This window comes from Pongo pygmaeus, chromosome 10, assembly GCF_028885625.2.
Source record: "Pongo pygmaeus isolate AG05252 chromosome 10, NHGRI_mPonPyg2-v2.0_pri, whole genome shotgun sequence".
In the NCBI taxonomy this organism is placed as follows: domain Eukaryota; kingdom Metazoa; phylum Chordata; class Mammalia; order Primates; family Hominidae; genus Pongo; species Pongo pygmaeus.
Genome location: NC_072383.2, coordinates 40,096,148 through 40,111,682, shown reverse-complemented (window position 1 = coordinate 40,111,682; position 15,535 = coordinate 40,096,148). Strand labels below are relative to the sequence as shown.

At 39.7% G+C, this 15,535-nt stretch overlaps 1 protein-coding gene across 1 annotated transcript; it reads left to right on the top strand.

Annotated features, from left to right (window-relative positions):
- Positions 1-5,228: 5,228 nt before the first annotated feature.
- On the top strand, positions 5,229-5,606 carry LOC129009886 (CDGSH iron-sulfur domain-containing protein 1-like). Its single transcript, XM_054443484.2, has one exon. The coding sequence runs from the start codon at positions 5,280-5,282 to the stop codon at positions 5,604-5,606; it is 327 nt and encodes a 108-aa protein (XP_054299459.1). The 5' UTR covers positions 5,229-5,279.
- Positions 5,607-15,535: the final 9,929 nt, after the last annotated feature.

Below are 15,535 nucleotides of genomic sequence, written 5' to 3'. Positions count from 1 at the left end.
CACCATGCTTGGCTAAGTTTTTTTGCATTTTTAGTAGAGACGGGGTTTCACCTTGTTGGCCAGGATGGTTTCAAACTCCTGACCTCAAGTTATCGGCCCACCTCGGCCTCCCAAAGTGCTAGGATTACAGGCGTGAGCCACCGCACCCAGCCAGCATGTGCCAGACTCTTTCACCTGGGTTATTTTATTCATCTGCATAACAAACCTGCAAAGGAGCAATTAATGATCTTCATTTAAAGATATGAAAACTGAGGCTCTGAAAGGTTTGGGGTCTTAAACCTCTTAGATAATAAAGAGCAGGAGCACTTTTCCAAACCAGGCCTTGGTCCTGTAAGCCCAGGCCTCACTCCAATTGACCGAAGCTTCCTCCAGAGCAGTATGTTGTGGGAATAAGCTCATCGGAATTGTAAACAATAGCGTAGAGTCTCACTATTCAGAGCAAGCTATAGGGACCATTATCATGGGCACCAACTGGAAGCATGATCTTGGGCCCCACTCCAGAATTACTAAGCAACAATCTGTATTTTAACAGATCCCTAGGTGACTGGTATGCATATTAATATTTGATAAGCCCTCATTTGTCTATTTCTTCTTGCAATTAAAGAGAGAGAGAAGCACTCATTAAACATCATTTTCCCTGGAATTCAGCACCACCCATTTGGGAGAATTTCAAGGATTCTCAAAAACTAAAATGCCTGGAAACAGTGAGAAGCTAGTTTCCATTAGGTGCCTTGCCAATTGCATACTGGACTCTCTTTAATCATTGCATCCTTGTTATGTACATATCAAATGGTTCATGTAGTGGAACAGAATAAAACAAGTCAAAAGTCAGGATTACTCTGATTCAGTGTAGAGTAGGCTGATGCATCTCAGCAACATCCACTTAAAATGCAATTCTCTTCCCACGTTCTTTCCTTTCCTTCCTATCCAAAGATATATGACAGCCAACTTTAACTCCACCTCTACTGCTTAGACCTCAAAAACAACCACTCACAGGCTGTGCATGCGTGTGCTGGAGGTGAAAAAGCACATACTTTGGAAACTCTCCCAGAGCTTCTACGCACTACTAGGGTTTAGGTAACCAAGTCTTAGAAGGCCTTATTCTGGTGTGGTCCCTCCCACTCACTCACCCAGATGATGCAGCTGGCTCTAGACAACTGGAAGTACAGAGCTCTCTGTCATTCAGTACCCAAGGGCCTTGAGAAAGCCATTCGTCCTTTCTGTCCCTCAAATGCCTCACCTGTAAAATGGGCCTTACCTAGTTCACAGGGAGACCAGGAGAATTAATTAGTGTTTGTAAAGCTTTAAGATACCCTAGATGAAAGTGGCTATATAAGTGTAAATGATTATCATTATCATTATTATTATTATTATTACATAAAGTATGGATGAAAGATTAAGTATGGGATTATATGTCAACCTCCTGGGGATGGCAGATTTCTGGATAAATAAAAAGTGCTGTAGACTATTATTATCCTCCTGGCTTTCCCATGTCTGTTCAGGAATGCATCATCATGTTCACTAGGTTAATCATACAACAAGAAGTCTTCCTTAGTTCACCAGAGATGAATTCAGAAGAAATGGTAATGAATGAAGACTAGAAAATCTCTTAAACTGTGTTATCTCCAAGATGAAGCAGAATTTGCTACCCACGTGAACTGTAATCATCTGGTAAACGGGGATGGAGCAATTTTGAACCTAGCGTATCACTGAACCAAGTTACCAAGTCAGTCCAATTAAAAGTTTACATTTTCCTTTCAGACATACTACAAATGAAAGTACAAATAAATGCTGAGAAAATTTAAAATCTCTGCCAGATGATCCCTCTGCACAACAACAAAGTAAAGGAAATCTGTAGGGGATTAAGGCCACTTCTGTTCACCCTGAGTAAAACTGAATCAGCCTCACAGCAGATGTTCTGTCCTTTTTTTTCCTTTTCTGTTTTTTTTTTTTTTTTTTTTTTTTTTTGCTACAACCTGGCCCTAGAGTGTATGTGTGTGAGGGGGCTGGAAGTTCCAGGTGCCAGCCAGGCAGATCTGCCACATACAGAAACCAGAAATTCTAGGAAAAATAGCTAAATAAGAGGTACTTAATGTAGGTTCCCAGCACCCTATGGGCATCGTGGGTCTGAAAGCTTTCATAAGCATGTGAATTTTTATGGGGAGAAGGTTCACAGCTTTCATAGATTTTCAACAGTTTCTGTGACCTCAAAGGATTAAGATCCAAATGTTTTCCTCCCATTTAATTTCGCTCTCTGTGGACACACACAATTTCAGTTCTCCTGTAATCCTAATTTACAGTGCTTCCTGATACGGAAGTGATAGCTGCGTCTGATAACATGGTTTTCCCAACAATTTCTCCACTCTGATATGCTGGCCATTATTAGGAAGAAGCTTAAGTCAACACGAGCCATAGAACCTGAATCTGGTTCTAATTTTATGTTTAGTTAGGAGCATTTTTGTTGTTCCAAACCTTTCTCTATTTGAAATAACATTTGTACTTTGCTGTTCAGATTTTTTACTACACTTCTAATGCTTACACTGTTCATTTAACTGCCGTTTCACTGGATTAAAATGACCAGACTATGATTGAAATTTAGTGGAGTGGGAGCTCAGTCTGAGAAAGTATGAATCTTTATTTTATTTCAGATAAGCTCCTGGAAAATGTACATATTTTCCAAAGCAATCAATCAGAATTCACTTGGCAACTAAGCAATCCTACAGGCCCCAGTTCCCTTACGTGATTTATGAGACCTTCTCTTTCCAATAAAGTTGAAAGTACCAGGAGAATAGCTTCTCACCCAGCATTTTTTAACTGCAGCTTCCAAGCTTAGCCAAGAATTAGAAAGGCGCACAACGGGATGCAAAAATTCAGAAATGGAACACATTCTATGTGGAGGCAGAACATCCTCCTTAAATCACTTTCTAGCTCAATGTCTCTGCATTTTTCACTGATGCAAATATTAAATGAAATACTGCTTTATACTATAATTCATAAAGGGTCATGCAACATTGGGTAGTGTGAGTTTTGAGGGTTTTTTTAATTACACAAACCACCTTGGGGGAGTCAAAAGAACATAGGACTGAGAGGTAGGAGGCCTGAGTCCTAGGTCGCTGCTTGCCTCTTGAGTGAACTATCACTGCCCTATTTGTAAAATGAGGAGGGTCTATAGATAGCCTCCAGCTCTAAAGCTCTATACCACTGAACTCTACATGAGTACTCTAAAGATTATTTAGAGGCATCCTGTTGAGATTTCTGATCCCCCTGGCGACCACAAACATTAATTGAAAAGCTGTTTTATGCTAGAAGCTAAGCCTAGTGCAAGATACTCAAGATAAATAAGACATTATCTCTGCCCTTCAAAAAGCTCCCAATCTCGCATTAATATATTATGAGGTTAAGTTAGAAAAATCAGCAAAGTTCCATGGGCACATAGTGGGGGAGAACAAGGTAAGGGCATTTGAAAGAAAGGAGGCAGGATTGGATACAGTGACTAACGCCTGTAATCTCAGCACTTTGGGAGGCCAAGGTAGGAGAATGGCTTGAGCCTGGGAGTTCCAAACAAGTCTGGGCAAGATGGCAAGGACTTGTCTCAAAAAAAAAAAAAGCCAGGCATGGTGATGCGCACCTGTGGTTCTAGCTACTTGGGAGGCTGAGGCAGAAGAATTGCTTGAGCCCCAGAAGTCGAGGCTGCCGTGAGCCATGTTCAGGCCACTGTACTCCAGCCTACGTAAAGGAGAGAGACCCTGTCTCAAAAAAAAAAAAAGAAGAAGAAGAAGAAAGAAATAAAAAAGAAAGAAAAGAAAAGAAGAAACAAGGGAGACAAGGCGTGCAAAAGCATGGAGAAATGAAATGCCTTGTGTGGTCAGGGACGGGATGAGCAAGCCCAGGATTTGGCCTCCTTCTCTATCCTGGTCAATCAACCCAGGCAATTTGAAAGGAAACCCAGAGGTCTCCTTATCTTTCTCCCTCCAGCTAATCTGTGCCCTGCTTCCTTTACTCTGGACCCATCTTTGTCCCTCTAGTCCTAGAGCCAAGCAAAAGGCAGTCCCACCCCCAGAGAGAAGGCCCTAAAGTTCAGTCCTCCCTTATCATTTCTTTACTGCCTGGCTCTGTGTTGTTTATGCCTAATGGGAGAATGGTGGGAAGAAAAACTGGGGTTGCCTTTAACCACTTCTGCTGCAGAGTGAAGAATTACTTCAGTTCCATCCAATTTCCTGCTCAACTGTGTTTACTTCTTTCCCATTGTTCTACTTGATTGGCGTTTCTGGAAGAGCTCTTTACTCCTCCCTCTGTATAGTCTACTGTCAAATGGCAACCAGATCTCCCAGATCTCTTCTCTGGAGGTGTAGAGTGAGGAGGTAGAATGTCTGGGCAAAATACATTGCCAGAAGTATTCATATACATCCCTCTTCATAAAATATGATAGTATCAGAAACACTTGTTTATTTTTCTAGCAATGTTTCTGGTATTAACTCACTCTTTCGCTCTATCTCCCTTGTGATTAAGAGAACATAACTGCTAGGTAACTGAACCAACAGTATAAAATTCAGGATTCACACTCAGATGTCTGTCTAATGCTTATAGCAAGACACTACAGTAACTCAGTATCAAACTAGCAAGCAATTGCGACAATCTACAATTATTATGCTATTAGATAAACTTTTCCCAATAGTATTTGATCAACTAACAAATGTTACTCCCAAAAAAGAATTCTGTAATCAAACAATTTGAGACAGGGTGCAGTGTGGCTCACACGGGTAATCCCAGCACTTTGGGAGGCCTAGATGGGCAGATCACTTGAAGCCAGGAGTTTGAGACCAGGCCAACATGGTGAAACCCTGTCTCTACTAAAAATACAAAAAATTAGCCAGGTGTGGTGGCACACACCTGTAGTCCCCGCTACTTGGGAGGCTGAGACAGGAGAATAGCTTGAACCCGGGAGGCGGAGGTTGCGGTGAGCCAAGATCGCACCCCTGCACTCCAGCCTGGGCAAGAGAGTGAGACTCTCAAAAAACAAAAGAAACTGAAAAATCAAACAATTTGAGAAAGTCCTGGGTTTAAAAAAGTTAAACAGGTCTCTACTACAGGACTTTTCAGATCCTTTTCAGATCCTTTAATTTGCTAATGTAGTCTGTAAGTCAAGAAAGTAATTCGGCGGTAGCAGCGCGGAGTCGGTAACCTTAGTACGCCGCTGGCACCTACCTTGACTCTCGCTGGCCGCGCGAACCCGTTTGTGCTCGGTATCCTAGTGCACACGCCTTGCAAGCGACGGCGCCATGAGTCTGACTTCCTGTTCCAGCGGACGAGTTGAATGGATGGCAGCAGTTACCCTTGCTGCTGGGACAGCTGCAATTGGTTATCTAGCTTACAAAAGATTTTATGTTAAAGATCATCGAAATAAAGCTGTGATAAACCTTCACATCCAGAAAGACAACCCAAAGATAGTACGTGCTTTTGACATGGAGGATTTGGGAGATAAAGCTGTGTACTGCCGTTTCTGGAGGTCCAAAAAGTTCCCGTTCTGTGATGGGTCTCATACAAAACACAACGAAGAGACTGGAGTCAACGTGGGACCTCTGATCATCAAGAAAAAAGAAACTTAAGTGGACAGTTTTGATACTTGTCGTGAAATTACCTGATTGTTTAATTAGAATGACTACCGCCTCTAATTCAACTCCCCTGGGTTCTAAATGTGGTATATTGCAAACTGCAGCTTTCACATTCATGACATTTGTCTTACTTGTTGAAACATCGTGGTACACATTTGTTTAAACAAAACAAAACGAAACAAAAAAAGGAAAAACCAAAAAAAAAAGAAAGTAATTCACAAATTTACTAGATCCCTTTTTGCCAAAGTACATGTGAATCACTCTGAGAAACTGTTGAAAATTCATATTACCAAGCCCCTCAGAAGCAGCCCTGCAGCCTGTACTTTAACACCCCAGGTATTTCAGATGCAGATGATCTACACACTGAGAAATACTGACATGAAATGTTTCCCTAACTAGGGTTCTTGGAACACACTTTGGGAAATGCAAATGCTGGTGCAGGGAATTAATTCAAGGTCAGTCCCCAAAAGTGCTTGTTTCGTTCCAATACATCACAGTTCTCATTCACGTTAATTTAAATAGCTTGTTTTGTTATAGTTGCAAGATGACAACTCACTATTGAAAAAGGGGCAAACTAGCAATAGAATTAAGAGGAGGCAACCAGCTATTGACAAGGAAACCCCTAGTAGAGCTAATAATGGCAGCATCAAGGTTTTTGTTGTTTAGTTTATTTCTAAACGTAATCATCCAAATCAAAACAGACTTTCTCTAACATCTTTTTAAGCCAGAGAAAGAAAAGAACACTTTATTTCAGGGATGGTAAATTTAAACCATCTTAGCCCTTGGCAAGTTATGAGGTTTGGCCTCATAAGATTTTTGTGAATGTTGACTATTAACCACCAACACCTCTGAGCTATCAACAGTCAAGTACCAGAAAGCAAACACACCGATGGGATTTTGATTCTTGTGAATCAACAATACGCGAGATGGGTCATAGCTACAGTGAGCCAGGAATGAAATGTTAAATATGCACTTCAGCTGTGTCAAATTGGAGAGTATTCCTAATAACTCAGTAGGACCTACTCCAGACTCATTCACTAATTAACAACCACCACCTCAGGGTGCACCGTGGGGACATCACGCTGGTAAAATCAAATCAATATTTCAAAGGGAGAAAGTACAGTGTTCTTAAAATGCAGAGTAACTATATCTTAACAGGGCTTTCTAGACACAGTACTGTGGTTGAATATAGATAATAATCACTATCTGAGGATAATTAAAAGTTGGTTTAAAAAAATTATTTTAAAGTGGATCAGCTTAAACACAATATTTTATTTTCAAAAGAAGGGGGGAAATCTTGTAAAATGAGCGAAATTATTAACATCAGTTTATTTCATCTGTCTTATGGCTTAAATTTTGGCTACAAGATATTTAATGCTAACATTATACAGGATTGAATGTTTGAGTGAAGATAAATTGTGTGAATTCATTACAGAATATTTTTTATTTGACTTCTTGTCAAAGATAGTAACTATGGGCACTCAAATATTATCTAAGAAGTTCCCCCTCTTATTTAATTTTGAAATCAGGTATCATTAAGCTACAAGGGAGTCTTAGAGATCATAGAGTCTGTATTATCAAAAGACTTTTATTTATAAATTATGGAAACCTAATGTGGATTAAGCCAGTTTCTCATCCAACTAAAATACCAAATACATACATTAAGAGTCTTGTCTTTTTTTTTTTTTTTTTTTTTGAGACAGGGTCTGTCTCGCTCTGTCACTCAGGCCGAAGTGCAATGGCACGATCTTGGCTCACTGTGGCCTCCACCTCCTGGGCTCAAGTGATCCTCCCACCTCAGCCTTCTGAGTAGCTGGGACTTCAGGTGCAAGCCAACACATCTGGCTAAATTTTTATTTTATTTATTTATTTATTTATTTATTTGAGATGGAGACTGCTCTGTCACCCAGGCTGGAGTGCAGCAGTGCAATCTCGGCTCACTGCAATCTCCACCTCCCAGGTTCAAGCAATTCTCCTGCCTCAGCCTCCAGAGTAGCTGAGACCACAGGTGTGCGCCACTATGCCCTACTAAAATTTTTTTTGTATTTTTAGTAGAGACAGGGTTTCACCATGTTGGCCAGGCTGGTCTCGAACTGCTGACCTCAGGTGATCTGCCCATCTCAGCCTCCCAGCATGCTGGGATTACAGGCATGAGCCACTGCACACGGCATAAATTTTTAATTTTTTGTAGACACAGGATCTTGCTATGTTGTCTGGGCTGGTCTTAAACTCCAAGGCTCAAGCAATCCTCCTGCCTCAGCCTCCCAAAATGTTGAGATTACAGGAATGAACCACCACACCAAGCTTGTCTCTATTTTTATTTGTCAATTATGCCTCCATAAAGCCAAAGGAAAAATAAGAATCCCATCATTCTGTAGCCCTCCGCTCTACTTTTCTTTTCACTAGCATAGTTCTTGGGCAAGCCCTCTCCAAATGACCAAAATGGCCCTCCTGCTACTCCAGGACTACATTTTACCAGCATAGTGACAAAGTAAAAAGCAAATGATTAGTTCAAGCCAGTGATGCGAAGGTAAGTGTTTAACTTTCCAGAAAAAAAAAAAAAATCTGGTTTATAACATTTGCCCATTTCCATGGTATAAATACTCCCATCCTGGCCAATTTCAACCTACCAACTTAACATCACTAAACATGGAGTTGAGAGGAGATGTGCAGCAGTCCATTCTGTAGTATTTCCACCATATAGAGTCAAAACACATACATAACTCAAGATAATAGGTAATATAAGATGTAGTAAAATAATAAGGCAGCTGTGAGTTTGAAGTATTCACCTACCTTTGTTTTAATATACTTTAATTGTAAGTTTATATAATCTAATTGTTAATAATGGCTGTGTTTAACAACTGATTGGCAAAACTCCTAGAAATTTAATAATTGGCTCTTGTGGACCAATATGAGCCAGCGCACCACCAGCCCTGCAGAAATCCAGGAGGACAGCCCACAGGAGCCTGATTTGGGTCACATGGCTATTTTTAGATTCATCTCTGAGTCCAAGAGGCTGTGGTGCTCTGACTGGCCCACCCTGGCCTTGTGTCTGGGATAGACTTAGGCTGCAGACACATTGACTGATGATGGGAGACAGTGGCTCCACAACAGAAAACAACAGGGGAAGAGGCTGGGCAGGCAAAACAACATATGTCCATTTTAACAGTGGAAACACCTCACATAAAGGAAAGTGGGACAAGCACAGACTTCATTGTCCACTTTGAGAGTAAAAGAAAATGCTATTGATTATCATGCTTGCGCCACAGACATAGAGCAAGATATATGGTCACACTACGAATAAAGAATACTAGGCCCAGCTAGAATAACTGGCTGCCAGGGCTAGGGACCAGATTTTCAGATTACCAGTTCAGTACGCTACATAGACCTCAACGGTAATGGTGTTCCATTTTTCTTTTTTTGGGATGGTTTTCAAATAGAAAATCCCCCTAAATGAAGGAACAGAATATTCTTAGTGGTTGATGTGATCTGAACTCTTCTTTTTTAAATTATGTATTGTGCTTTTTTAGATTATGTAGTATGTATTGTGCATTTAGTGTTTTTTTTTTTTTTTTGGATTTCACTTGATTGTTTTAGGGCCTGGGTCTTGCTATGTTGTCCAGGCTACAGTGCAGTGGCTGTTCATAGGCATAGTCATAGAGCACTATGGTCTCCAATTCCTGGGCTCAAGCGGTCCTCCTGCTTCAGCCTCTCAAGTAGCTAGAAATACAGGCACCATGCCACTGTACCTGGTTTGCATTTATTAGTTTCTTACCCAATGTTTTAACTCACCATATATTACTTATGGGAATACAGAATTTTGAGGACAGTTTGACAAAACTAACAAAAGCCTTTGAATTCCGTATACACTTTGACCTAACAATTTAACTTCTGTGAACTAGTTTAAGAAAATAATCACAGATGTGTTCAAATATTTTACTTTAAGGATGTTCACTGTAAATTATTAATGAGTTAAAAAATTGGAAATAATTTAAAAGGTCAATAGACAAATGGTTAGACAAATCACAATATGTCAGTCTACTAAAGAGCCATAAAAACAATGTGGACAAAGAAAAAAGAAATGAAGTCCACAACATATGGTCCCATTTTTTACAGGGGAAAACATGTCTGAAAGATAGGCCATACCAAAATATTATCAATGATAATATCTACATTGAACAAAAGTTGTTTTTATATTTTTAAAGATTATTGCTTTTGTATCTTTTTAAAGATTATTAAATACCCAAGCCACCCAACTATTTTTTTTTAACTGTGCTCTGTTCATTGTAATATATTGGCTTTCTTACTGCGTTTACCCTGGTTTAAAATCATTTCAAAACTATTTACTGGAGGTGGGTTTACCTTGTGGCAAAAATAAAAGCAAAGGAGACAGTGTTAAAAATACATCTAAAGAAAAATCCATGTGTAAACATTCAGGATAAGAAGTCTGAATTCCCTGGCCTACAACTCTACCATCTTCAACTTTGTGTGCTGCCTTTTTTACAATTGTTCTAAATTTACTTAAAACTGCAAACTTTGGGAAACTGTTGTAAAACAACAGAAATAGATGTCAACTCAGATTATTTCCAAGAATCTCCCCTGCTTTCTCATGTAAAGGATGAATTCAGAGAGCCATGCACTTTTAAGAATCCAGCAAAGTCTCACTGAGTTTTGACAGAACTCCAAATACAGTTTATAAAAGAGTCAAAGGGCCTAATTTTAAAATTCATATGACCAGAGGAAATTGAAGGAATAAAATTAAGTAGAGAATATGAAACAGAGAGGGGAACATTACAGTAAATGTCTTTCTTTAAAGTCATTTGAAGAAAAGTTTATGAATGTAAAGTTTTAAAAAACATTTCTTTTGCAAGTCACAGTGAATTTTTAAGCTATCCAAACTCATCTAATTGAAGACAAAATATTGCCCAAGCAACACACATATCCAGGAAGCCCTGAAGGTAGAAATCCACTTCCCTAGAAACATATTTATTTCACTCTTACAGCAACAGAAGGAGTGAAAGAAGAAACAAGGAAGCTTCAAGGCTCAGATTTTTAAGTTACGGCTATTGCATCAAAAAGAGGACTATACTTAGAAACTGAAAATATGGGTTTGGGTCTTGGCTCTGCAATTTACCAGCTGTAATTTTTTTTTTTTTTTTTTTTAGTTGTAGACACACGGTCTCTCTGTGTTGACCAAGCTGATCTCAAACTCCTGGCCTCAAGCCATCCTCCCACCTCAGCCTCCCAAAGTGCTGGAATTGAAGGTATAAGCCCATCGTGCCCTGCCTTCAGCTCTATTACTTTGGAAAGATCATTTAACCAGTCTAAACCTCAATATTTTGGTCTTAAAATGCTAACAACTATACGGTTGTTATGAGCACAATGGCTGGTACATATTGTATTCTCAATAAATATTTGTTAAATGAGTAAATGATGTTTGTGAAATTACTTTGCAAGCTGTGCGGATAATCACATACTAATGCACTTAACACCACTTGACCCAATAACATATATTACTGATTTATTTGTGTATATTCTACCTTCCCCAACTAAATGCAAGCTCCATAAGGGAAGGATTTTTTGTCTTCTCTGTTTCAGGTCGTATCTCCAGAAACTAGAACCGCTCCTTGCACATACGAGGCACTTAACAAATATTTGTTAAATAACTTTTTGTGTAAGTGCTTGTCACGTGCTAAGCCCTTAATCAATGATATCCAGTATTGTTATTCACCTGTAAAGCATCATACGAATGTTAAGAATTAAGTATTCCAGGCCAGACGCGGTGCCTCATGCCTATAATCCCAGCACTTTGGAAGGCCGAGTCGGGCGAATCACCTGAGGTCAGGAGTTCAAGACCAGCCTGGCCAACATGGCAAAACTCCACCTCTACTAAAAATACAAAAATTAGCTGGGCATGATGGTGCACACCTGTAGTCACAGCTACTCAGGAGGCTGAGGCAGGAGAATCGCTTGTACCTGGGAGACAGGGGTTGCAGTGAGCTGGGGTCACACCACCACACTCTAGCCTGGGTGACAGAGCGAGACTCCGTCTCAAAAAAAAAAAAAATTATGTATTCCCAAACATCCTGAATCATCCTCTTCTACCCTACTTTGTTTTAGCTTTAATATCATGCTAATCCTTCCTCACTAACTATATCACCAAGAACAATTTCTGAGAGCCTCCTGAAGTCAACCCGTACATATTTATCTCCTAAGATCCTTTGCCATAAATCAGTCCTTCATGCCATTAATCATTTATGTTTTCACCTTCTAGAATTTAAAACAAGGGCCTTAGGGCAGAGATATGGAAATGGCAGTGAGAAGAATTATGTTTCAGGCTCTCTCTTCTCATATAATCTTGATAAGACATCTACAGCAGAAAGAGCTTTTTGGCTCTGAGTAACAAATGCTCTCGCACAGTAAATGCAATCTTCTCTTAACAGGAATTCTGTCCCAGTCTCTCTAGAATCTGTTTGAACTGCACAGGTACACAGGGATTAGAAAGCTAGAGAAGAATTTAAATAGACCAACTTATATTTCATCAAGGAAGCTGATTCCCTTTTCCCCTGAGTGTAAGCTCCTATAGGGTAGGGATCTTTCTCCACTTGGTTCATAGCTGCATTCCAGCAGCTAGCACAGAGCCTGTAACACACTGTCCTTCAATAAACAGTTGTGAAAAGAAATATTTGCGGAATGAACTTACTCTCTGATTAGATTTTGGAATACAAAGCTGCTCCTGGACAGTGGAAAGACAGTCTATGAGAAGGCCTGGAATCCAAGAGACAGTCATAATCTTAACAGAGTAGAATGGAGATGTAGCAAATGGGTGCACGGAAAGGGGAACGTTGGTTTGTTACTAAAGAGAAGAAAATATATCCGATAGGTTAATCATTCCTTAGAAAGAGCTGCCTGATGATGGTAGAGCCACGTCTTTTGGGAGGCTGTATCTCCTAACCCAAGGCAAACACACATTCAAACATGAGTCAGCCAATAAGAAGAATGTTGGTTTCTATGTTTTGAAAAGCAGCTCCTAAAAATGTCAACCTCTCTTAACATAATTTGTTCTTTGTCACTTAGAATAACTACAACCGAGAGGGGGAAAAAGGCTAAAATCAGATTTCCTCACTTGGTGCCTCAAAGCAGCTTCAATTTGACCTATTTTGGAAGGATTCATCAAAAAACAAATTTTTGTTTCCCTCTCAGACAAGTACAGTTGTCTCAATGCACCTTTCATGTGCATTCTAACTTTGACAGATCGTTGAACAGGAGTTGGGAAACTCCGCTTACCAAAGAGACAAGGTACTTTTTTAAACACCTCATAGTTACCTAAAAAGCTTCTCTCAACTCAGAAGTTGTGACTTCCTCCGTTTCTCTCACTGTTGACACCTCAAGGTGGTAAAGTTAATTCTGCTCTGTGCAGCACTCTTAAAAAACAATGTACGTTTCAGACTTCTGAGTGTAAAAAGAACATAAAGTTGCATTTCCTTTCAAAAGCATTACAACAGGCTCCTACTAAAGACTCCATAGAGATTTCCTATAAAGCAAGGAGCTGTGAAAAGGCCTAGCATTTACTGCCATGTGACAGTGATGCAAATTAAAATGAAGCTCTAGGCTGGGCACAGTGGCTCACACCTGTAATCCCACCACTTTGGGAGGCTGAGGTGGGCAGATCACCTGAGGTTGGGAGTTCGAGACCAGCCTCGCCAATATGGTGAAACCCCGTCTCTACTAAAGATACAAAAAATTAGCTGGGCGTGGTGGTGGGCACCTGTAATCCCACCTACTTGGGAGATTGAGGCGGGAGAATCCCTTGAACCTGGGAGGCGGAGGTTGCAGTGAGCTGAGATCGCCCCAACTGCACTCCAGCCTGGGTACAACAGAGGGAGACTCCATCTCAAAAAAAAAAAAGAAAAGCTCTAAACGATACACCTTGTTAATGTGCTGCAATTCTTTATCAACACTATGGAAATTGAAATGTTTCCTTTATCCTTAACTTTCTTGAAACAACGACCCAAATTCCCTTAATACATAAGCAGGAATGGGCAGGATTTCTACAGGGAAAAAAAAAAAAAAAGAGTTCAGCTTTGGAGTGCGTGATATATAGTAAATACCAGATACATTTTTGCTTTATCTAGACATTGCCCTTGGCCCCCTGCTCCGCATTGCTGTTCACCTGCCTTGCAGCTAACAGAATCCTCTACTTTTCTGAGAGGCAATCTACCCAGACTAGGCTGTAGGACATTGAGGCACTAGATGCTTATGATCTAGGCTTCTCCCAACTAAATGAAACCCTCATTTAAAATTTAACATCTTCCCATGCATAGTTTGTACTTCACATAGCATTTTCACAGGCATTATTTTATTGAATCCTCACCATAACATTGTGAAGTTTAAATTATTAACTCCTTATTCTACATGAGAAACAGGAGTAGAGAAGTTATGACTTGATCGTACAGAAAAACAATGGCCAAATTGAGACTTTTTGAAAAAACGATTTCTGTTTACAGTGTCAAAGCTCCTTTCACTATACCCCAGTTGTCTCTGAGAAAATCTTTATATAAACCCACAGGTCAGAATATCGGGCAGATGGACTGGCTAAATCCAAATATAGAAATATAGAAATAACCTGTTATATCGAATTCTTGCTCTTTTGTTTTTCCACATCATTTTTCATGTCATCACTTACCCTTGTTCCCAGTCATTGCAAAGTCATGAGTAAAAGTGGAGTAGTAGAGTAGAAGATTAACTTTGGAATTGTTTTAGTGTTTTTGTGTTTTATATTAAACATCATTTAAGTAGGGCTAATTTTTTTTAACTTCTTGAAAGAATTCTCTCCATCCCTTTTTATTTAAATGTAAATTGCAAAATAAAATCACTAACTCGATTGATTATTCATCAGATACCTGTGGGCCATGAAATCAATTATTCATCATTCTGTGAGAGTGGTCCACCAAAAGAATAAAGTAAAACAAAATTAAATTAAATAATATTGAGTTTCATACCAATTATTCCCTTTCAAATTACAATTCCTGCAATTAAATCACACCAAAATGTGAATGGACTAATTGCAGGTCTAAGTTAACAATGCACAAGGTTTATAACCTGCAGAGTCCTTGTCACAGACTATGACAGCTACCACTGTCATTTTTTTGTTTGTTTTTTATGTTTTTTTTTTTTCTGTAGCCATGACTCTCATCAAAACACAAGGCTATTTCAGTAATTGCTGACTTTTTTTCCTCAAAGATCATGTACAATTAGCTCAGATAGAATAATTAACTTCGGATAGACTATTTAATGGTTAAAAGTTTCTAGGAGAGCACTTTTAACTTATAACACAATTTTGGAGGAAAACTTCTATGCTTTCTGGTGTGAGATTTTTTTGGCTCAGTTTTTCAAGACCCACGTCTGCGTTTTGTTGCATATTGGAAAGCTTCCTGTCCTTTGGAGAGTAGGGCTTTGATTTGGAATGTGTAGCTGGCTTCAGAGAGCCACGACCTGCCCCAGCTGTTGGAGAAGCTGAAGATAAAGGGAATCAACAAGCAGCCAATCATCCAAGCCAGCAACCTGCTGGCCGTGGATACCAGCGTCCCCACAACTATTTACGCAGCCTCTATCCTCCTAAGGCTCCTTCACAAGATGTCAGAGACCGAAGCAGGTGAAGCCCCAACTGAGAACCCTGCTCCCACGACTGAGCAGAGCAGCGCTGAGTTACACCAGGGACCTTCACCATCAGCAAGGCAACCTAAAGAATTAGTGACCACTCAAAAATAACATAAAGCAAAAAGCAGACCTCGATCTTACCCGCATCAAAGAAACATCCGAGCAAGAAAGTGGAAGACTAACCAAGATTTGGACATTAGAATGTTTACTATTTTCTTTAAGAAAATAACAACTGCAAAAGGAAAATGACAGCAAATTTTTCC